Source organism: Cyprinus carpio, chromosome A6, assembly GCF_018340385.1.
Source record: "Cyprinus carpio isolate SPL01 chromosome A6, ASM1834038v1, whole genome shotgun sequence".
Taxonomy (NCBI): Eukaryota; Metazoa; Chordata; class Actinopteri; order Cypriniformes; family Cyprinidae; genus Cyprinus; species Cyprinus carpio.
In genome coordinates, this window is record NC_056577.1 from 27,941,161 (window position 1) to 27,965,559 (window position 24,399).

The window sequence follows — 24,399 nt, forward strand, 5'->3', positions numbered from 1 at the left end:
TTTACAGAAGGATTTTTAGATAAAAATACATTATAAAAAAAGAGATTATATATATATATATATATATACACACACCCACTTAGAGCCACTTTGACAGTTAAATAAAATGTGCTACAAGGAAAGGCAGTTATTATTTACCAAGTTCAGCTTATCAATGGAGAATATATATTTTTAGTTTTCAAATGTTTTTAAGAAAATTTTTGTTTAATAATGCATAAATTAAATAATGTAAAAATTTTGTTCGCTAACATTACATTATATATTGTACATTTAGCACTAACTACCTTTAAGAAAGAGAAGGACTTACCAAATATGTCTTGATCTGGAGAATGTTTTGTCCACTCTGTGGAGAAAAGAAATATGATATTGTTCGAAAACATTTTAAAAGTTTGCATATATACTGACACAACTGTAAACCCTTTTAGCCGTTACACAAAAAGGGCGCTAATTGATTTCACACTTTTAACACATTCTGGCAATCAGTCTCCACCCAGAGCCTGCTAAATGCTAAAGGCTAATCAATTCACCGCTGACAAACTCCTCATGCACTTTAACACTTGACTTGATGTGATTATGACTCAGCAAATCTCTCAGCTTAATGAAGGGTGAGGGCCAATAAGATAATGAAGATCCACTGGAGCACATCATCAATTAATACAAGCAATTGCCATCGCTAAAATCCCTTGAAACATTTCCGCCATCCTCGCTCAGTGTGTGGTATGCAAAACCTTAAACCCCTCATCCTATTATTTTGTGTTTATGCATAATATTTCATTTTATTTTGATGGAAAACTCAACAGTTAGAATTCAGAGGGCACTCGCGGTTTTGAGATGCTAATGAGAGAAGCAGCTTCTGTAACGGTTCTCTGAAGAGCAGCTGCGGTTTTGTTCCAAGAATGTGCTATGACTCTGCTCAGTCCTCAGATATGTACTGAAAAAGACCTTTCATAAGACTGGATATTAAAATGTACAATGCTGAACACAATGGCAGTTTCAGTTTCACATAAAAAAGACCCCATTTGCCTTGCTAACATACAGTAATTGGTGTCATTTCGTATCTTGCCACAAGGTGGCTCTACAAACCCCTCCTGTTTGGTTAAAAACAACATGCATCATGCAGCATGAGTGACTGAGCCAAGTGTTGCACATGTATTTTGCCAGAAAGTGTTGAACAATGATCAATAACCTCCATCAAATCCTTCAACAAAAAACTGAGACTGAAAGTAACTGTTTTACAGCCAGAAGCATCTCCATCTCCATCGACTGCCTTTGCTGTAAATGTCAGACCTCCATTGTCAATCATAGCACTAGTGTGTCCTCCAACCTTCTGCTGAGTGCGAAGGAAAAGTGTGGCTGTTGTGTCAACAAAATGAGTTAACACTTCAGGTGGAACATAGAGTAACAAATATTTCCATAACCTTGAGGGGAAGGACAAACAGTGACTTTGATCATTTAATTAGCTGCTGGAGCTAACAGTCTTTCAGATTTATTTTACATAATAAAGTAGGGCTGTGAATCAGTTAAAATGTCATTTTAATTACATTACATGCATATTATTTAATCAAAGGGAATTTCATGCATAAATTTATATGCTTAAATGACTTATTGCAGAAGTGCATGTCAGGACTCAGGAGCCTGCAGTTTTGTAATAATTAACTAAATTAAATTAATGGAATAGATCCAAGAAGTAGAAAAGTTTGTTTCCACGTCAAAAATATAGCATTACATCAATTGCTCACCGGACTTTATACACATACACACCCCTGACATTTTCTTCAGAAAATGAAACAAAATTATATAATGTATTGTAAAATATTGCAATACTATATTATAAAATATAGGTACAAAAAGCATTGCAAAATTTGTCATATGCAATTGCAATTTTTTTTATATATATATAAAAAAATCAAACAGTATAAGACATAAATAAACCACTCTGTCTACACATATGCCTTGTAAATACCACATGAGTTCAGAAGTAAATATTGGAGGCCAACCGCTGAATGTGGAAACAAGGCCTATAAACCACCACATGAGGGATCAGTGTGTTTGTACCAGCATCTGTCAGTAAATACACTGGATCAAACCAAACCAGTTTCAGATTGCTAATGCAAACCAAAAATACAAACCCGTTAGACTTGATGATATGGGTAAAAAGCCAAAGAGCAACAGATGTATTACAACACACAGTATCATTACAGGGGTCTTTTTCCATAATCTGTTTTTTCAACACAAAAGTGCTTCAAACTTCACATAAAAAAAAGTTTCAGGAAATAGAGACAAGATGAATGTCACAAATTGCTTCATGAATCATGACTCATGTTTCCATTGTCTCTTTTTGTAGGAGAAACACATCTGAGCAAACTATGACATCATCTTACCATCATCAAACCATCAGCAGTTCAACTGAACCGTTTTAACTGAGTAGGCGTAACGACACAGAGTCAAGTGACAAAATGTGCAAGTATAACAGACATGCATACGTGATATCATATTTCTGTGAATAAAAGAAACTTTCAAATAAAATGAAAAAACACCTAGATGTGAAAATACTAAATATTATTACATTATGTTATATATATAAAATCTAAAAGTACATATATACATACAAGGAATAAATTCTTGAAATATATTTGATTTAGTTTAAGGATAAAAAAGGGGAAAAAACAGTGTGACACGTAACATAGCCTATTCATTTTTGAGACACGCTTAATTTGTTCACAGAAAGGAAACTCAAATGGCAGAAAGTGATCCTATTGGTTTTCTTTATTTTACAAAAGCACAATGTTTTGTTTTAATTGTGTGTACATAAATAAAAGCAGACCTTTATACAGTGATGCATTATTAATAAGTGGTTAAAGTTGATTCTACTGGTATAAGGAAACAGTTGAAGTGAACATGCTAGCACACACGCATGTGCGCGCACACACACACACACACACACACACACACATACACACAAGACATCAGTTCCAGCATTGCTAACTTGACAGAACAGTTGGTACTTTATCAAAATAAAATACAGTGAACCAAACATCAGCGCGCCCATCTCTGTGTCACCATTGGAACACCACTGAAGTACAAAGCCTATAATTTACATAATAAATAACAGTTAACATTCAGATACGATACATCGCAAATATGGAAATATTATGGAAGATTTTGATTTGTGTCGAATGAGAGAGGTAGGATACACGAGCACAAAGCTATATATATATATTTAAAAGCTAAAACAAGTAATTTTCAATAATTTTCAACAGCCTAGTTTGAATTATTCCTCATTTAACATGTTTACCAAATTTATATCTACATAATGTGTTATCAGGTTTTCAAACTTTTTAGTTCTAAAAAGTTTGAAAATATCTACTTCATACACAAAAACATTTTTACTAGTTTGAAAACAAGATGGCAAAGCAATATGTAACTAATTCGATCAACAAACCTGGAACTACTTCATAACCATGCAGAAAATTAATCAGCACCTTCAAACATACATCAACCAATCAGAATCAAGCATTCAACGGTAATGTGGCATGAACATTGATTAGATGACATGTTTGCTGATATCACTGAATGCATGAATCAAGTGTTAGGTAATCTACCTATGAAAAGTCAAATACATAAAGAGCATTCATTTTAACAAAACAAATCTTAAAAACTCGCTATAACGTCAAAATCTGGATCCAGTAAAAGGTAGGTGGCAACTGGTAAACATTAATCGCAATAGTACATTTTGGCTGACAAATGAGAATTTGAGAAATGAGAAATCTGTCCTTGCCACACACGCGACCCTCACAAATCCACAGTGGTCTGTCTTACCCCCCATATGCTCCAAAAGTGAAGCTCCTCTTCCTGTGAGACATTCTTCTGTTTTCTCTAACCTTCCACTCTAACGGTCTCTTCTCCTCTGTCTCTCTTTGACAGAGAGCACTTGTTTTGTGCCTCTGTCTCAATGTGTGAGATTGTGTCCCTCCTTCTCTGCTTCCCATCCTCCTCGCTTCCTTCCCTTTCACTACCTGAGATGGAAGATCCACAGATATGAGCAGGTGCTTGTCTTTTAAATGATTTCCTTACTTTGAGACACACACATATGGGTCAGTGACTATAACATGGATGTCCAAGAGGATGGAAAGTAAATGAATGAAAAGATTAAAAGAAAAAACTATTTAAAGACTAGTTTAAAATTTAACCCAGTCTTATGAGAAGTCGTAAAAATCTTTTCAGCTCAAACCAAAATCTAGCCATGATTAATAATAAAAAAATCATATATATATATATATATATATATATATATATATATATATATATATACTGTATACTATATATACACACACACATATATATATATATATATATATATATATATATATATATATATATACACACACACACACACATATATATATATATATATAAATCCTACCTTTTGTGTGAGACTGGCAAGCACACCATGTACCACCCTTTATACCTTCAGGTGATAATAAATTCAACTAATATCGCCAAAATATTAGGTAATAAAGGCTTTGGCGATATTAGTTGAATTTATTATGTAATAACACAGCATGCATTTAAAAAAAGGGGGTGGGGGGTACAGGGCATATTGGCACAGTGGTTAACCAGAAAAATAAAAAAATAATCTAATGTAATAAAACACTCCCACTGGTGCTATGCAACTGATGAATTTAACAGCATTACAGCATAAACTCAGACTGTTCTAGAACTTCTTCAATTAAAACATAATTGAGGACCAGCTGTATTATTTTCTCAGGCAGATCTCTTAAAGTCAAACACATATAACCTTTGGTAACCTCAGGCTCAGATAAATGGATGTTTATGTATGGAAACATTGGCAACAGCACAATGCACTCATAGCTGCTGGAGAGCTCAGTGTGAGTAAATAAATATCTCTTGCATGCTCGTTTTGCTTTCTCACTATTAATTGTTGACATTAGTTGTTAAATAATGATTATTTTTAATGGTAGAATGACCATTACTATGGTAACAATCCATTACTCTTATAGCTCATTAAACTTTAATCCCAGTTATGTTTCATTTAAGTCTTTAATGCTTCTCATAAAACTCCAAAAGAAAAATAACAATTAAGGGCATAGTTCGCCCAAAAATTTAAATTTGCTGAAAATGTACTCACCTAAGGGTCATCCAAGATGCAGATGAGTTTGTTTGTTCATTAGAACAGATTTTGAGAAATTTAGCATTACATCACTTGCTCACCAATGGATCCTCTGCAGTGAATGGGTGCAAGTTAACAAATGCATCATGAAAATATTTTAACTTCAAACAGTCACTTTTAGGCAAAATCCATAATACATAATAACACTTTCTCCAGTGAAAAAGTCCATCCCCTGTTGTTCTCTCAAATCAAAAACCACCAACATAATTGTTTAGAACTTTTTTTGAACTGTTTATGCTTGGAAAAGGCACTTGATCTGTGCATATTTCTCTCCTGATTCAGACAAGATGGCTTTTACACTGGAGAAAGCAATATTATGGACTGTTTGAAGTTAAAAACATCTTAATGATGGCTTTGTTACTTAAAAACACACAGCTTTTCACGTCACTAAATATTAATTGATGAACTGGAGTCATGTGGATTTCTTGTGGATTGCTGTTTGAACTCTCATTCTGATGGCACCCATTCACTGCAGAAGATCTATTGGTGAGCAAGTGATGCAATGCTAAATTTCTCCAAAACTTTAAAAATGCATAGCACCACCCAATTCCCAGTGCCAGATGAGCTAGCCCCCAGTCACAAACTTAAAATAAGTCTAAAGCAATCAAAAGTGACCCAAAGGGACAAAGTCAATTCAATAAAAGAGATTATTTTATAGGCTGGGTAGCTGTGTGTCCTGATCTGAGAGACGGACGGCGTCTAGTGTCTGCGGTGCAGGTCATTTCATAATTACTTTGAAATGTCGTGTCATGGGGTCGGACTGTCTGAGACAAAAACCATTAGAGCTTTTCTTCTACAGCTTATGCTAAAGGTGACCATTCATTTTTAAAGGGACTAAATCACTTTAGCGAGCCCCATTTAACGGTGGGCACAACCATTAATTTAGGATTCATGTGAACCTATCAGTAGGTAAAATATATGTGCCCTAGTACAAATGTGGCTTGTGATATTTCTTAGTCTATTTTTTGTCCTCTCTTCATTGTCCTTAATGATAACGTGTGCATGTATATATAATTATTTATTATTATTAAAATGGTTATTTTATAAATATCTTTTAATAATAAATAATAATAATTATTATTATTATAATTATTATTGAAAAATATATATTTTTATAATATTTGAGGGTGGAAAATTGAAAACAAGCTACATGTGCCTGGTTAACAGAAAAATAGCTACACATTGAAGATACAGGGCCCTATTTTAACAATCTAAACGCAAAGTGTAAAGCGCACAGCGCAGGTGCACTCAGGGCGTGTCCAAATCCACTTTTGCTATTTTAACGACGGAAAAACGGTTGGCGCGCCCGGGCGCAAAGGTCTAAACGGGTTGTCCCTATTCTCTTAATGAGTAATGGGTGTTTTTTGGGCGTAACGTGCAATAAACCAATCAGAGTCTCATCTTTCATTCCCTTTAAGCGCCAGTTGCGCTTGTGCCATGACAGATTTGCTATTTACACGGTGGAATTTGGCAAGTGCAAAGACAGAACGCGTCTCCGAGATGAAACGGAGCTGCTCATGTGCGATGACTATCCATTATGACATGTAGGCATTTTTATATTTAATAGCCTACAAAAAATTCTTATGCATTGCAATCCTTTCATTTTTAATATTTGGCATGTTTGTGTGCTGCTGTGCGTCCCTGTGTTTAATAAGCAGCGTGTATGCGCGTTGTGGACCCGCCTATACTAACACGCTCTTTAAATAACAAAGAAAAGCATTGCGCCAGACTTTAGACCAGGTTTGATTTGGTCTATGGTGCAGTCTATTTTCAGCTCCTTAAAATAGAAATGCGCCTGAACACACCTCTTTTTTAGACCAGCATGCCCATGGGCGCACAAATGGGCGCAAATGCATTTGCTAATTAAACGACGTGGCGCTGGACGGGAAAATGCGAACCGCGCCGGACTGAAACTAGCAAACACACTTGCGCTGCGCCTTGCGTCGCATTGCGCCGGGTGTATGGGTGCCCACAGATTTTATTGCAATTTTCATGGATAGGGCCTTTAGATGAAAATACTTGTCTCCAAAATAGGGGTGTGACGGTTATTAAAATATTTTTTACAAACATTTATCAAAAATTATTTTCATTTTTTAGATAGGATCATAAGATGCGCAATATATCGGGAGACATGGTTTTTACCACTTAATGAAGTTTTGTAAATCGTCAGACATGATATTTACCACTTCATTAAATTTTGCTTTGTAGAAAACCCTTCTTAAAAACAAATTTCGTTTTGTACAAATTTTATCTTAATTTTAATAAATGTTTCATCAACCAATTGTATGTATTTTAATAAATAAAAAGCAAATATAGCAGACAATGATAACCGTGACATGGAAGCGCCACCGCGCCGCGTTCACTTGCACTGCACTGTGAACTAGAGCGCATCTCATCGTAAATGAAACTCAGCGTAGGCCTATGCCTCATACATTAGCATTAAATATCTTTACTGCATCCTTTCTAGAACAGACAAGGGCTTTTTTTTGCGGCTCGCATCAGCAAAGCATTGCATCGTCCATAGACCGCAAAACAATCAGCGGATGGCGGGCGGGGTGCGGCTTTTGAAATTTGCTCAAAAAACGTTGGCGCGGATGATGAATTTTGTGATGTGGTTGCGGATGAAATAATACCCCATCTGCGTATCTCTATCGATAACAACATTTAACACTACAAATATTAATTTTTTTTTTTTAATTTAGGCGATTAATTTCCCATAGTGACATAGGACTGAGGTGCCGGATCCAATAAAAAAATGTTCCGGATCCAACGTCGGAGGTGACGGAACATGTTCCGGCTCAAATTAAAACTTCGTGAAGAAAGGTAAAACCAAAACCGATGGATCTCGTTGCGAAAAAAAATATGGGCAAATTTATGGGCCTATATGGGCAAATTTCGGGTTTAAACCAGATGGCAACGGAAAACCAGAAAATCTTGATGAGCCTGTGTGCAGAATATGTGGAAAAACGGTATTTGTTACAAGTAGCCTACTTTTTAAAAAGGTTTTGTTTACTGTGTGTGATTTATTTAAAACAAAGCACGTTCATTGCAAAGTTTTTTTTTTTTTTTTGTTAAGGATTTGTTCACTGTGTGTGATTCATTTAATGGGGAAAGCACATTCACTGCTAGTTGTCTTGCTGTTAATTTTAAATAAACGTAGAGCAAGTAGCTAATCAGTGTCTGCTCGTTTATTCAAACTAATACCCCCCCCCCCCCGTCACATTTGACTCACGTCATAACCGTCATCACCAATTCTGAAACCGGCACACCCCTACTCCAAAATTAATACATTAAAACTTCATATACATAATATATCCTCACCATTTTCACTCAACTCCCTCTCTCTTTCTTTCTTCCTTTCTTTCCCTCTCTCTTTCTCGATATGCTTTGTAGGGACACATGGAGGTAGAAACAGGACTGGTTAATTTGTGAACAGCTGATACGGGAAGGACACCAGGAGGTTAATTAGTCTGTAGCAGCCCCTGACACACTCATACACACACACACACACACACACACACACACACACAAACACACACACAAACACACTGTTAAAAGCAGGTCAAAAAAGTCGAAAGCTACAAGAAAAAGTTATGCAGCAGCATCCTTTGAGAGGCCAAACAGCATGTCGCCTGAGATGTTCAGACACACACACTCAATAATAACAGAATAAAAAAACCTGACAAGTATATTAAAGAAATTCAGTTTACAAGAAATTAAAGATGCCCTTTCCATTTTAACATAAAAGGCATCAACTGATTTAAATTACTGTAAGTTGGACAGTATTTCCTGCAATAAGATCTAAATGAAGTCTATGTGCTGAAATGTTTTGTGTTAAATTTAAGGGAGCAGGTTAACTGAATTCAGGCCAGGCTGAAAAGCTTAAAGTGAAAAGCAGCAATGTTGCAGAAAAGGATTTGGATTAGCACTGCCACCATGTGGTACTACACTCCCAATGCACATCCCATAATTCAACACTACAGTACCACATATAAAAACAATGATCAAACTCTTAACATGTCACTTTACTTCTTTTCCATAAGTTAACCAAACATGCTGCAACCTCCTAACGTTTCACCCAGTAATGAAAATTCTGTAAAACAGGACGAAGAAAGCAATTTACCAAGGATCATAATAGAAGTGCATTATATTCCAAGTATTCTTAAGTAATTTTGCCCATAGTTAATTCTCATGCACGCTAATGCACAATCAAACCTGGTGCATCAAGATGTATAACTCACAATATAACATGAATGGCCTCTAAGTCTTATTTACTACTAGAATACTCTTACCCCTGTTTTTAAGTTGGACGGGCCATAAACTTTAAACATGGTGGAGGTTAGACCGATTGCTGTAGTGACTGATATTTTTTAATAATTTTTTTTAACCACAACAACTACTTTGCCTTGTCTTTTCGTTAAAGTCTTGCATATTTATGTATACAAATAACCATTTAATTTATATTATATTTTTTATATACAGCAAAAATAGCATGTATCTGACCAAAATTCCAAAATTGTCAGCTGTCTATCTAACACAATGAAAGTATACAGCAGAGAAAGTAGGCAAAAAAGAACCTAGCATCCTCCATGTCTCCTAATTCATTACGACAACGAAGCACTTGAATGTGACAGACTCATGATTATGACTTCAGAAGTGGAGATAAGGTCATTTCCGATAACATGTGAAGGCAGAATAAATACCATTAGTTTTTTCATGTCATGACACCAACCTGTTGCAAGTCATAGCTTTGCATTTATGAAGAGCAGCCTCAACATTCTGCTAAATATCTCTTTTTGTATTCCACAGAGGAAAGAAATCCATACAGGTTTGGAATGACATGGGGGTCAAAATTTATATAAAATGTTCACATCAAAGTATAAAGTACTTACGGTTATGATACTGTTAAGGTGTCCTTGCATACCATTGTTTGGTGAAATTTTGTGGACGAAATCCAGTCATTTCAACAGGAATCTGTGCAAAAAAGTTGCAGATGCAGATTTTGCTATTGTTCAAGTTGGTCACAGAAATGTGCCATGTCAACCAAAGCTACTTGGTTTAAAAGAGACTTTTGTGAGATGTGATTCATGTAATGCTAAACTAATGACAATTGAGCTTCTTTCGACCACAAAATTTTGCCTAAAAAAGATGACCACACTTTTAAGATAAAGCACAGACTCCTGGGTACAGTTAATAAAAGGGGAAGAGTGAAGTCACTGAATGAGGTTTTATGAAAGAGTACCTTCAGCTCAATGTCAGGTGTGGTTACCTGGCAACACGTATCGCTGTCTGCTGCGATATACAATGCTGTCTATTGTCTCTTTCAGCACTTTGGATAGCGGCGGGCATCTGAGGGCACATGTAGACACACAAGCAGACAACCACATGCGAATACACTGCTGTGCGTGTTTCTTTTCTGAGAACGCATGTCATTTACCAAGTGCAGCGTGAACAACAACAGCATGTGTTCTCTACTGAAACCCATCAATTTACATCTGCAGTCTGCTGGGAAGGAGAGCCCAGTACACAAGTTTTCACAGAGCTCTGAGAAACAGGACAGCATCAGGCTGTGAGCAGGCAATGCTGGGAGTCCAACCAAATAACCTCAATCTGAGCAAGGTTTCAGCATCTCTCTTCCTGCAATGCTTTTAACATAACAACAGACAATATTTTCTTATTAGTATTAGCCGGAAAATATATATTGCAAAATCTTTTTTCTACAAAGTGTCTTTTTTCTACAAAGTATTATAAAGTGCATTCTTAATTAATTTCAAATTTATTTATATGAAACTGAAAATTTTTATAGTTCTAAATCTATAAAAAAAAAATAAAAAAAAAGTCACACACCAGTGTGTAAACTAAAGGAGGCAATGGCAAAGAAAAACTCTGAACTCTAGAAACAACAAGGGTTATTCTTAAACATATATACTGTAAATAGCAAGGAAGGGTGAACATTTAAAAATTAATCTAAATATTTTTGTTGCAAAAATAATACTGCAATAATACTCATATTTTATTATAATGTAGCTTATCTTTGCTTTTTATAACTAAAATGTATGTTGTAAATAAATAAATAATTCTACAAACTGACAGTGTTTTTTTTAAATATTATACTATTATTTATTCATTTTAAATGAGCTTTTATTTTTAAGTTTTTAATTTCAGTCATTTTGTTGTGTTTTGTCATTTTTATTAGTTTTTGTTTTTTCTATTCGGCTTTAGATACTTTACATTTTATTTGTTATATTTCAGTTTTAGCTTTAGTAATTTATGTTCTTCAAACCATATTTATTTCAGTTAGTTGCAAGGCAACATTTCTAACCTTCATTTATAAATATTTTCATCTAATCCAAGTTTTAACTTTCAATATTTTATTGCAGATTTATTTTGATTACAAAAAAAAAAAAAAAAAAAAAAAAAAACATTAGGTTTTCGATAATGGTAACACTACTCACAGACCTCAGTCTGAAAACCTACTAGACACCAGAATGACAATAGCGAGTAAAATCACTAACAACACCCAGGAAATTACTTACTGTAGCAGTACTCTAAAATCAATACAACACCTGAGCAAAGCAATGGTGAGTTTAGTCCTCTAAAAATCTAGCTCATTCTTCAGAGCACCTAGAGTCAGTGACAGTGTGGATTGTGTATTTCATGTGAAGTTCTCCACATTTTGGAGTTCCTGCCCATTCATATATTGCCACAGCTCATCTGCTCTCTGTGCACTTCGCCTTAGATCTGCTCTTCAATGTGATCTTCAAAGCCTGCAGCAGCATTTCATGGCTTACTGCTCGGGTTGACCGATCTCAGACTGATCTCTGTGTGTTGTTCTGTCTGACCAATCCCCCCCCCGACCACCACCACCACGCGTGTCTGACCTCCAGATGAGCGAGCACTGCCAGCAGACTGAGGCTGCTTGAGACATCACAGTTGAGCAGAGCGAGTGTGAGCGAGAGGGAAAAAGAGATAAGAATGTGTCACAAAGAATCGGTCTCACAGTGTGAGAGTGAAATGCTGTGTGCATATGTGTGTGTCTGGGTGAAATCTGCAGTAAATGAGACTCACACAATGACCCTCTTCAACTGAACAGGAACACCATCACTGTGTGCTTTCTATGCAACTGAACTGAACCTGCTTGCATAAATGCATTTAAAACAGATGGACAGGATTGTTACAGGGTTACTTCCAGAGGAAAATCTTGAGCTATTTCAAAGACTTTTCAGTTATATTTCCTTTAAATATCAAGTTAGTATCAGATGTTTTTCTTAAAATTCACAATTTTAAAAATGTAGACAACTGGTCTACCAATTTCATGTAAATAGCACAGCACAGATCATTTGGTTTTGGAAGAATTTGATGAGAAATGTTTTTGTTCATACTTAAATCTTTGTCTTTTGTTTGCAGATGTTCCTGCAGGAAAGAACAGTCACAAATATGATCTCTGTAGCATCTCAACTGTTTCTCCTAGACAGCAATAAGTTTCAAAAGAAAGCAAATGGAGACTTTTGCGCAAGTCTCCTGCTTCTTCAATTTTCTCTCAAGAAAAAAAGCAGTCTCAAAATTGTGCTCAGAAAATTCAGTGCTTTCTATGTGAACTGAAACATTTCTCATCAGCGTCTTCAAGACCAATTTGTATGTTAACAATTGTCTTGTTTGTCTTTTTTATTCATCCTACGGAACATTATAGGAACAAAGTTGATCTTTAAAAGAGGAAAACTGAGAACTACTGACAAATCTGAGCTTTTGTTTTCTCTAAATTTATTTGAAACCAGTAATAACTGAGGTAAGAATATTTTTGGACAAAAGTCTCCATTTATGTAATCTCTCAATATAAATTATATAATCTCACAATCTGACATTTCTACACTCTTTAAATTAAGGGTTCTTTATTGGCATCTGTGGTTTCATGAAAAATCTTGAACATTCATGAAAACTTTCCATTCCACAATACGTTCTTCAAAGTAAAAAAAAGGTTCTGCAAATGAGCAAAATCTACTTTATGGTTCTTTGGAGAAAAAAAATTGTTCTTATCTGGTATTGACGTGAAAACCTCTTGGAACCTACAGGGTTTGTTTAAAAGAGATAAAACAAGAAAAGCATTATAGGTAGCCTAGTTATGAAGGAGACAGAGAGAAAGAAAGCATTAAAGGACCATAAGGGAAGCATCTTGTAATGATTGTGTTGGCACATCCGCTCCTAGCTCCTGGGCTGCAATATCGTGTCACCAAATGGCCAAAGTAATGCCAGTGTTGCTGAGACAGAAACAGAGCCTGCCAGGGTTATCAGCAATGTGATCTTACATAGGCACATACCTGTACAATATCAAAGTAACTTTTGGAAAAATACATTGTTTTTATTAACACATTCAACGCTGACTTCTGTTCTAATACAATGACATATGGGTAATGTTTCCATTCATCTTACCAAACATGCTTTAAATGGGGCGAGAATGACTTGAGGGTTTGATTTTAACTTTCAGATGGCTAGGCATCTGTCTGCTTTTGGCAGTTTGCACTGAGACCACAGTAACACAGCGAACAAATGTATTTCACACACTTTTTCATATTTTAGCCAGAAACCGTGAACTTCTACCAGTCATGCTGTTAAAAACTGATAAAAAATATGTTCACAGGTCTGAGAAGTGTCAAAAGAATTAAAAAGTTAAGCTACAAGCATGAACCTTGTAGTATAAAGACATATCTTGGGAGTGCTCTAACATTCAAGCTGGCATAGAGCACAACAGGACAGCACTGCCATTTGTCAGTAGTTAACAGTCTTCAGAGTGGAAATGTAACCCTGTGTCCTTCTGGACCATTAACCATTTTAAGCTGCTTGGATTGTGTTTTTCAAGGAATAAGCCATGGGAAGCATGTGCTTCGCTGGGATTTTACCATGCTTAAAGGGATACTGTTGGGTAGACTGTTGCGGTCAATCCATGGTTATATTGGTGCATGAAAACAAAACATAATCACTAAATTATATTTTAGTGAGAACTATCTGTTTTATAGTCATATTGTTTGTGATCAGTCTACTCTTTCATATTTCAGCACTTTCCAGTTGACAAAAAACATCATTGGCAAGAGTAAGTGACATTGCAACATAGAATGTTGGCAAACAGAAAACCATTTTAAATTGCACTTTTATGTGTGAGCTGAGCAGCATATGAAATGATCAGCGTAAACAAATGGCGTAAACACTGGGATGTCTGATTGAAATGATTATGCCTGATAGTACACATACTGATTAATGAGACACCTGGTGCTCTGAAAACAAGGGAGTGCGAGTCTGAATGTGTATATATACGTGTGTGTAAAATAGCATTCCACAACAAAACATTTGCACCCAACAGCTACAAAAACAAGCAAATACTCTATGACCATCAGGTTGCTCCAGACACACGCATCTCTGATTGACTTTCTTTTCTTCTGCGGAACACTCAGCAGAATGTTTTTTTTACAGTGAGAATGGATGGTGACCAGGGTTGTCAAGCTGCAAAAATGACAAAAAAAAAACATAACTAAATCATAAAAGCATCCATATGATTCAAGCACTATATTACAGCCTGCTGAATCATTTGAAACTGAAATTTACCAGATTTACCCGAGCAGGATGTGCTCACATAATAACACCACATGTAATTATGCAAATGGCTTTGCAGACTTGTAACACAAACTCCATACTTAATTATACTTACAAACAAATATGCAATAAGGCCTCTGTGTTACCCCTGAGGTTTCCTTAACATCATAACCAGTGTTATAATTACACATTACTCTGCTAAATGAAAAAATCTATGTAAATGTAAACAGTGTAAACAATGTAAACAATATGAATATAATCCCACATTCAAAGAGACAAATTACACAAGACACAAAGACTGTATGATATGACAGAAAACACAAGCAAACCAAGTTCTCTCCCTCTTAAAACAGCTATGAATCCTGAAATTGCGATTAATAGGCTTTAACCAAACTGTGTAAATGTGACCATATTTAGCTCCCAAAACTGGAGTAGCAAACATATTCTGCTGCTGTGTGAATGTTCCATTTATATAAAAAAAAAAAAAAAAAAAAAAAAAAAAAAAAACAGCTGTGGTTGCTGGAACTTTACTTTAAAAAGTAGGGTAGAAACATTGTAGGTTATGGTTTTATCTTTAAATAAAAGTAAATCATATATTTCATTAACTTATATAATGTTCATATACCAACCTTCTGAAATACTAAAATCTGTACACACTAATATTTAGAAGGAGCACAGTGTCATACAAATACAAAACACCACCAAGGTAACACACACAACAAAAAACAATGCAATGATATCAATTAAACAACATATGTAAAAAAAAAAAAAAAAAAAAAAAAAACTTACCACTAACCAATAAACAAACAAGGTTTGCATTCGGTTGGTAATTGTTTCTCATGGGGACATAAGTTATTTCCAACATTTACAGGAGATAGATGATGATTTTATTTGCATCTGAATCCAGAATATCTGTGTTTTTCTCCCACCAGCCGCATAAAAATCCCTGGTCGAATTACCTACTGTTTTTTGACAAATACCATTGCCATCCGAATTCATATCTTTGAGTTAACAAGAAGAAATCGATTCAAAATTCACTGTTTAAATTTTTTAAACTGTTTAACGCTGTTTTTCGACTACTGCCAAACACTGTACAGTAACTGTTGCACTTTGCTGTAATTCGCATGCATTTTTATTACTGAAATGCTGGAAAATATACAAGAAAAATATTTCATAACTGCTCCACCACAGCGAGTGGGAGCTGTTAAGAAGCTGCTAAGAGAATGCATTAAGTTATTTCTGCTAAGGTTAATCTCCACATTTTTAATGACTTCCATCATTTTGAGAGATAAAATAAGCACTGATGTGCCATGTACATTTTTCTTTTTACAGACATTCACATGCGAAACAATTACAGTTCGAATAGGGCTTTTTACCATTAAAATTACGATAATTTTTACAGTGTAGCCTCAGATAATTTGTGGGGGGGTCTTTTGATTCGGGCCACAGACAGGAACATAAGTGCTGCTGGCAGATGTCAAACAGATTCTGCATCCATGCGATGGGGGAACTGTCACATGTAGGCTATAGAAAACAGATTTTTATGTGCACTGCAGAGGTATTCATGGAGCATGACATAATCATGCTAGAAGCTCACAGGCATGACAGTCACAAGTGTTCTAGTGAGGATAAGATATGAGTCTGAGTATATCGGTCATGCTGGTTTAATATTCTGATTTAACCATAAAATTTAATTCTAATTCATATTCACTACATTTATGTAACTGCAATGAATAACAGCCAAAAACTATTATAATTTGTGAAAAGGTCAGTAATACTAAGCAATGTTCAATGTTTTTAAAGCAGCTTTAATAGCAAACCTTATTTTGACGAACAGTCCACGTCTGTGATTTTCCACAGCAGAATGAATACTTGCTGCGTGTCAATGTCGCAAGATTTATCTTCCTGTGTGGCAATAACACTCAATTATAGTGTGAAAAAAATAAGGATATGTAGCAGTTTCTAAAGAGCTAGACCTGTATATCACTAGTCTGACACATAGCTCAGAAACTGCAGTTTCCAGTCAACTGCTGGTTTATTTATGAAGCCTGATGCAACGAGCCAGGGGTATGCTGAGGATCCGGGGGGCCAGAGTGGAGCCGAGGGCTCTAGCGACAGAGGCGGAGATCCAGAGATCCACGGCGGAGCCAGAGCGACTGAGGACCAAGGTGGAGCTGGCGGGAGTAAGGAGCCCAACGGAGCTGGTGGGACGGAGCGACTAGGCACAGCCAGTGGAAAGGAGTCCAGAGGTGATGGTGGGTCAATGCCTGACCAAGGCGGAGCCGGAGGGATGAGGGAGCCCTGTGAAGCTGATGGATCGATGGTTGACGGTGGAGGCGAGGGAGCTAGGAGCCGAGGTGGAGCCGCTGGGACTATGGGCCAAGGAGGAGTCCGGGCCTCGGAGGCTGGAGGCGGAGGTGAGGGATACTCCAGCCACAGCGACGCTGGAGGATGGCAGTCCCAAGGAGCTCACATAGCATACGCATAGATGGTGGGCTGAGGGCGGGCAAAGGGGCTGCCAGACGACAGCGGTGGAGGAGGCAGGAGCGGGTAGGTGGGCGATAATTTTCGAGGAGCAGGCACTGGAGGACACTTTCTAGGAGTGGGCTCTGGCTCTCCGTCACCTGTGGGCTCGGGCTTATGCTCCATATCGTGGGTCAGATGGTGGGCTGGGCTCTGGGTCGGGAGTGGATCCGGCGAGATCTTCCATGGGGCAGATGGTAAGAGACAACCCGTTTCTCACCAGAGTCCACTCCACAAAGGTGGCAAATTCCTCCCAAGGACCATCTTCGGACAACAACGCTCTGCACTCGGCATTCAGACTCGCGACATAGAAAGCGCAGAGCGCGTCGTCCGGGTAGCTGTTGATGTGAGCTAATAACAGAAACTGTCTGATATGGTCCTCGAGAGATCATCCTTCCTGCTCCAGTAGGAGGAGGAGGAGGAATTCGGGGCGAAGGAGGGGATCAATAAAACACAACGGAAAGAAAAAGGACTGAGGAAAAAACACGGAAAACAAACGGAGGGTTTCGGTTGGGTCTTCTGTCACACTACGCTGCCGGAAGGAACACGGAGATGTGGATAATCGAAATAGTTTTTATTAATCCAACACAGGGGTAAATCCAACATGAAGAACAGGAGGAAGACACACGTATGTAACTGGTAGACCCAACAAAACTGAACTGAAAGGACATGGGCTTATAAAGGCAGGATAATTGGGGAAGAACGAGACACACCTGGGATCAAATTAACACAATCACTGGGAGACAAAACTGGATCACAGGGAGCAAAACACACACAGACAGGTCCATAATCCTGACAGAAAAGAAAACCAAGCCTTTTTTTTTTTTGGTTTGTGGCATTATGGAATTCTCATTGTTACGGAAAAAAAACCTTCTCATATTGCATCATTATATAAAATAATGCTATATAAGTTTATAGTATACACAACATTTGAATTATAAAGTAAATTTGTAAATATTTGTAAATGACTATGCATTGAAATTTATTTTTTAAATTTCAATATTAAAACTGTGTATGGTCAAGACATTTTTTTCATTATTGTATTACTGACAATGAGCTTAACCTGCTAAAATTAAAGAGCATAAAAAATTAAGATTAGAGTTAGACCGACTGATCGGCCGGCCTTTGCCATTTTTTAATTAATAGGCATCGGCCGATTGTGCTGCAAATTAGGCTGATTTATAGGCAGGTGCACCGGCGGGCAGCTAAGCATTGATGCGGAACTCCCTCTGAGGCTGCGTGAGAGACGGAGCACCTCACACTCTGCAGCAGCGGCTTGTTACCAGACAACTTTAGCTAATGGCAGAACAGCTCATTTCAGAATTACATTTTACACTACTAGAATTTATGGCGGAAAGTTATCATATTCATAAGTACAACAAGTCATTTGTATGTGAAAGTAGAAACATGTTCAATTCAGACGAAACTTCTGTGCTGATTATAACGTGCATGTTAACTTTCCTCATGAAATGTGTGTGTAGGTCTGACAATATCCTCCACGATGTCATCGCTTGTGGCCAGCGCACTCTTAAGCAGTTAGGAGCAGCAGGCTGTGTAATATGTGTGAAACCTTTTATTTTTGTTATCACTATGGCCATTTGACTTATAGCAGTGTCCAGTGTTTCCTATATATTGAGTTATTTGTGACAGCTTGTCACTATATCAAAACCGCCACAAATAGATTTTCCAAAAGGCTTATACTTTGTTGAATAAAATGAGCATGTCACGTTTCAAAATTAAAATGCAGCGCGGTTTTTTTTGTATGATTTTATCTTTTTTTATATGAATGTATCTTTAAAAAAACGACTGTCTTCAGAAAAGCTTCAATGTCATTTTCATTACGTCTTTCCTGTAATCCCTGATAAAGTATTATTTGATTACAGCCGTTACCGGAGAAACCGCTATATCGCCGCTCCAACAGTGCCTCCTGCTGGCAGAGAATTCATTTGCAGTCTGTGGGAAACACTGGTGTTTGTCAGCAAACATAAACAAAAAGCGTGGTTCAGAACTGTTTTGAGGTGCTTCTCGGCCAAAAAAATCAGCATCATATATCGGCCATCGGCTGCCCTGATGTTTAAATATCTGCATCGGCATCGGCCAGTGGAAAAACCCATATCGGTCTACCTCTAATTAAGATAATGAAAATCATAATGGTACTAATATTAAACTTAATTTTTATACCAAATATAATTTTTAAAACATAAAAATATTATGTATATATAAAATATAAATCATACAAATATATAAAAATAATTTTTTGAAATAAGTGAAATAAGATGTGGACACACGTAAGGTTCCATAGAGAAGCTCTCTTTTTTACTATAAATGTACAACATCTCACATTTTTCATGGTACAAACCATTCTGATGGTTTTTGCTCTGCCGTTCTGCTCTACATCCTGAAGGTCCTCAGGGATTGTCCGAGCAGCAGGAGTAAATCAGTTTCACTCTCGGTCTGGCCAAGTGCTCAGGCAATTTCTCAGATCAGGAAAACAACTAAACTGCTGCCTCTTTCCTAACATCCACAGGTCAACAGTTCAATGGATTTACTTACATGGTCAGCGGGATATTCGTTTTACAAAACCAAAGGAACTTCTGTGAGTGAGGAAATTATTTTACTTTTAAAATGGAACACAAAAGAAGATATTTATCAGAACATCCAATCTGCCTTTTTCTATTAATTAAAAGGGTGTTTCTTCTATAGGAACACCAGTCACAAATTTAAGGGGAGAGACTGCAGGCAAAAACACAGTTTTTTCATGCACCTGTCAATTTTTAGATTTTAGGCTTTTTGGCTTTTCATAAAGTGTTTTTTCAGACTTATATGAATAAAACATCAAAAAGACACTGTTAAGTGTTTCTTTTATAGCACTTTATCTATTTGTGTCAATAGATTTCAATAACAATACATATTTTTAAAGGCCGTTTTTTCAAAATGAGTTTTTTCTCCAGCACTGAGCCATAAATCTCCACTTCAGTAGCACTTACACACACACCAAACTTTGCATTTTTATTCCTGTCTATATTCTGAAGGGAGGCGATTTGGACAGAGGGATTTGTTCATATATAATTTCCTGGATTATAAACAACATTTTATTCCCTCAAATTTTTTTAAAATATATTGTTTTCTAGCTGTTCAAAGTATTTTCTGAATTATGGAGTGACAAAAAGAGATACCCAGAATTCCCTCTGTAAAAACATTTGACTCTAATATGTCAAAAAAATTAAACAAGAATATTGAAACTGACTTCATCTAGTGTTCAGATTTTTGTACTAGAAATGTATGCAAATTAGCGCATATTTCATTAAATAATGCCTCATTTGCATATTTAAACATAACATTTTAGAAAACTTGTAATGTTTGCAATTATCAATGTAATCAATCAACTTGGTAATTACGGTGATAACTATTACTTATTTTTTTTACCCTATTCACCTGCAGTGTCTCACCTTCTTATAGTCAAAACAATGTGGGACTAAAATGAATTGGGTCTAAATATTATCCATATGACTCTGGCACTGTACACCAAGCTCCCTAAAACCATACAATAGCTTTGCATGAGAAAAAGTTCAAAACTTAAGTGATCATTAAGTCATTATCATTTGGAGCTTGTCATTATCATTGGTCACGGTTGGTCACCATCCATTTTCACAATATGAAAGCAATGTTGACCAAAAAACGAATTAAATGCTAAAATTTTGACTTTTATTTACAGAAACAGTGTTACCCTCATTCTTGCTACAACTCAGTAGTGTCCTCTACACGGCATATCAGACGATGTTAAAACTCATTCTCAGACCCACAGGGATTAATTAGATTGTGATGGGGCTTAGCCCAAATGCACACCAGGCTGTTCGTCTGAGCAGAGGGGAATAATATCTCCTGGCAGCATCAGTAAAATGGTAAGCAACGGGAACAGACCTCATGAATATCAATTATGCATTAAGCGGAACTGTGAGGCATTGGGAGCATGCAGACTCTTGCATATTCATAACGGTTCACAGGAGTTGACCAAACTCGGATATTTGCTTGAAAAACAAATCAATGTTGAAACTGATTCATACATGCACTGATGGTTAATTCTGATAATGGTTACCACGGTAACTTCATTAGACAGCAATCTGCATATCTGCTTGTTTAACTACCAAAGACCATTAGTAGGACACCATTATCATTCCCACGGGTTGAAAAATAATTTTGTGGTGTGAAATTGGATAATGAACCACATTCCATGTCTAGAAATTACAATTAATGACTACCCCTCTGCTTCTGTTAAAACATCATGGCGAACAACAGGTTTGAACTGCTAATTGGTTGTCTTTACAAATGCATAAAATGAATCTACTGCATTTTTTCCCTGAATCATCACAAGGCAATTAAGATAATGATGACTGTAATCTGTTTTCTGTGGAAGGGCCGCTGTCTCTATTAATAGGTGCAGTTGTTGTATGAGCACTGTTCACATGTCTAATTAGTGTCTAATGGAAGATTGCTTATGATCCGTGTGTTTCTGTGGGGGGTGGATGAACATCAGGGAAGATAATTAATTCAGAAGATGTGAAATACACATACTGTATATCTAGAGGTGCAATGGACCACAAAACTCAAGATTCAGATCATATTGTGTTTTTTGAGCCACTTATAGGATCACTGGAGGTGAGACCAATGTAACTTTGCTCTCCATTTATTACTTATTGAATATACCACAGTAAATACTACTAGCCGAAATAACAAAAACTACTGAACTAATAGTTCAAACATTATTAATTAAACATTATTAAATATTCACATGTAAGCAGTCAGTGATTAAATAAGAACAAATACACAAATAAAATAAGGCCTAACAGTAGTATTCAGGTACAGAAATGTAATTATGTAAAGTAACATAACATTTTTTTGTAGTGTTCAATGTGTAAATTAAATACAGATTAATCTATGTTAAAGCTGTGTTTTGTTGTTTGATTAACATTAATGACTTGGACAGCAGCAGGTATTTATAGGCTGCTGACACTTTAAGACTAAATGCACGGATCCAATATAACGATACACGTCCGATTTCTTTCTATTAACGTCCGAAAACCAAATTGAGTTCTCTTATGCCTCTTCCTGGGTTTGGATGGTTTAAAATCATTAGAATTTTTAAACTGGCAAGATCTAGAAACATGTGCATCATTCTATGATGGTTACACTTTGCAACTAATCCACGAATCACGTGTGCCGAACCGTGGGGCCTGGTCCGTTTGGACCAAGGATCAACTATGATCTGTTGAACCCAAACATATCTATTCAAAATTTTTTTCAAAAATTTGGGGTCTGTAAGATTTTTTCAAATGTTTTTGTTGGAAGTATGTTTTTTTTGCTAAGTATGGATGCATTTGTTTTATATAAAGTAAGTTAAATAATATTGTGAAATATTATGGCAATTTAAAATAACTGTTTACTATTTTAATATATTTAAAAAATGTATTTCTGTGGTGGCAAAGCTGAATTCAGTCCCACATGATCCTTCAGAATCATTCTAATATGCTGATTTGCTTCTCAAGGAAATTTTTTTCTGATTATCTATGTCGAAAACAGTCCTGTACGTACATCTTTCATAAGTGTGTCTGTATTTGACTACTCAATTCTCACTACACTACACGAGACAGACTGCAATAAGACACTTTTGGTTGTCCAGAGCCTCCATTAAATTGATCAATGATTCAATCACACCATTTCCTGGAGGTAGGTGTGTGTGTGTGTGTGTGCCTTCCTGTAATGAAAGCCCTGCACAGACAGTGTTTTAGAGAGAGCAGACAGGTTCAGAAAGCACATAAGACTTGTGGACTCCTCCAGTTTCTTTTAGTGAACTTTAGAGTCCACGACTCTGGTCCTCAAATTAAACCGACTGGCTGAGGCCAGCCTAAAAAGACGCTCAGGACAGTTGTCGGGCTACTGCTGCGCATTGTCACAAAAGCTTATAATTTGCACGTGTTTTTAAGCCTTGCCAATTTAAACATTCAAAAGAGTTTAAAGCATTTAAACAAGACACAGAAAAACTCAACTGAGTACTCGTGCGCCGTGTTCAGTGCGCACGCAGAGAGCCCCATCTCACGGACAGCTACACCGAACCAAGCTCTCCTTCGCGACCTCCTGCACCTGAACTAACAAATACAAATCGCAGTTTAAACATGCAAACAGAAAAAGATGTGAAAGAGCCCAATTCAGCACCCGCGCGAGGTATTCTGTGTGCACAGGGTGCATGCAGAAAGACTAGGGGTGTAAGAAAATATTGATAGATGTCAGTATCATGATATTTTGTTTGGCGATACTGTATCGATTCTCAAAAATGGAATATCGAAATTTAAAAAAAAAAAACATACAAGATTCATGGCAACTGTTTCATTTTGAGTTTACATCCTGACTGCTAGATAGCAGTCTTCATCTCTGAACTTAAACAGTGACAGGAAATACTAGCATTAGGGCATGCCACTTTCAAACATGCCCTCGTAATGCCACCCAAATGTTCACGCAAAAAAAGAAGGAGTGGTTTCAGAAACCGCAGTTAATGTTGAAGCAGCCATGTCAGGGAGATGCCTTGTGTATCTAGGCAAAAGCAAAAGCACTTTATTTGGCACTTTAAAAGCAAAAGCACTTTAAAAGCAAAAACACTTTAAAAGCAAAAGCACTTTATTTCTGTGGCTTGTGTACTGCAAACACATACAAGCTTCATCACTGTGTCTATATAGAAAATGACGCGTTTGAGAAAGGCGGGGCATAGAGGACCTACAATAATGTACAGTATTTGAAAAATAATGTGTTTTTTGAACATTAAAGCATGTCAACATATTCTGTTACACCAAATACACAAAGTAATGGTCTTTAAAAAAAAGCATCATATGACCCCTTTAATGTCCACCGTGGGACCATGGCCTGGGCGCCGCCTCGGTTCCGCCGCATGCCACGCCCCAAAAGAGCCTTCGCACGGGGCACGGCGGGTGGTAAGGTGAAGGATTTTAACTAAAGGATCCTGCAAGCACTTTAACTTTTCCCGCTTGACTCGTACTGCACAAAAAGTGGTTCAGTAATGTTGAATGTTACAGGGACTGATTATTGCAAATGCA

At 36.7% G+C, this 24,399-nt stretch overlaps 1 protein-coding gene across 5 annotated transcripts in view; it reads right to left on the bottom strand.

The window, feature by feature from the left end:
- LOC109091554 (rap1 GTPase-activating protein 1-like) overlaps nucleotides 1–24,399 on the bottom strand; it is a 70,756-nt gene that overhangs the window by 33,726 nt on the left and 12,631 nt on the right. The window contains exons 1-2 of one of the 5 annotated variants that reach the window (XM_042758832.1): nucleotides 3,820–4,009; nucleotides 308–343 (exon numbers count right to left, since the gene is read on the bottom strand). The exons of 1 other annotated variant lie outside the window; for it this stretch is intronic. In XM_042758832.1, the coding sequence (XP_042614766.1) occupies nucleotides 308–343; nucleotides 3,820–3,989 (206 nt within the window). In that variant the 5' untranslated portion in view covers nucleotides 3,990–4,009. Of the gene's footprint in view, nucleotides 1–307; nucleotides 344–3,819; nucleotides 4,010–24,399 lie in introns of those variants that run through there. 3 more of the 5 variants (XM_042758839.1, XM_042758831.1, XM_042758835.1) reach the window with 3 other exon arrangements.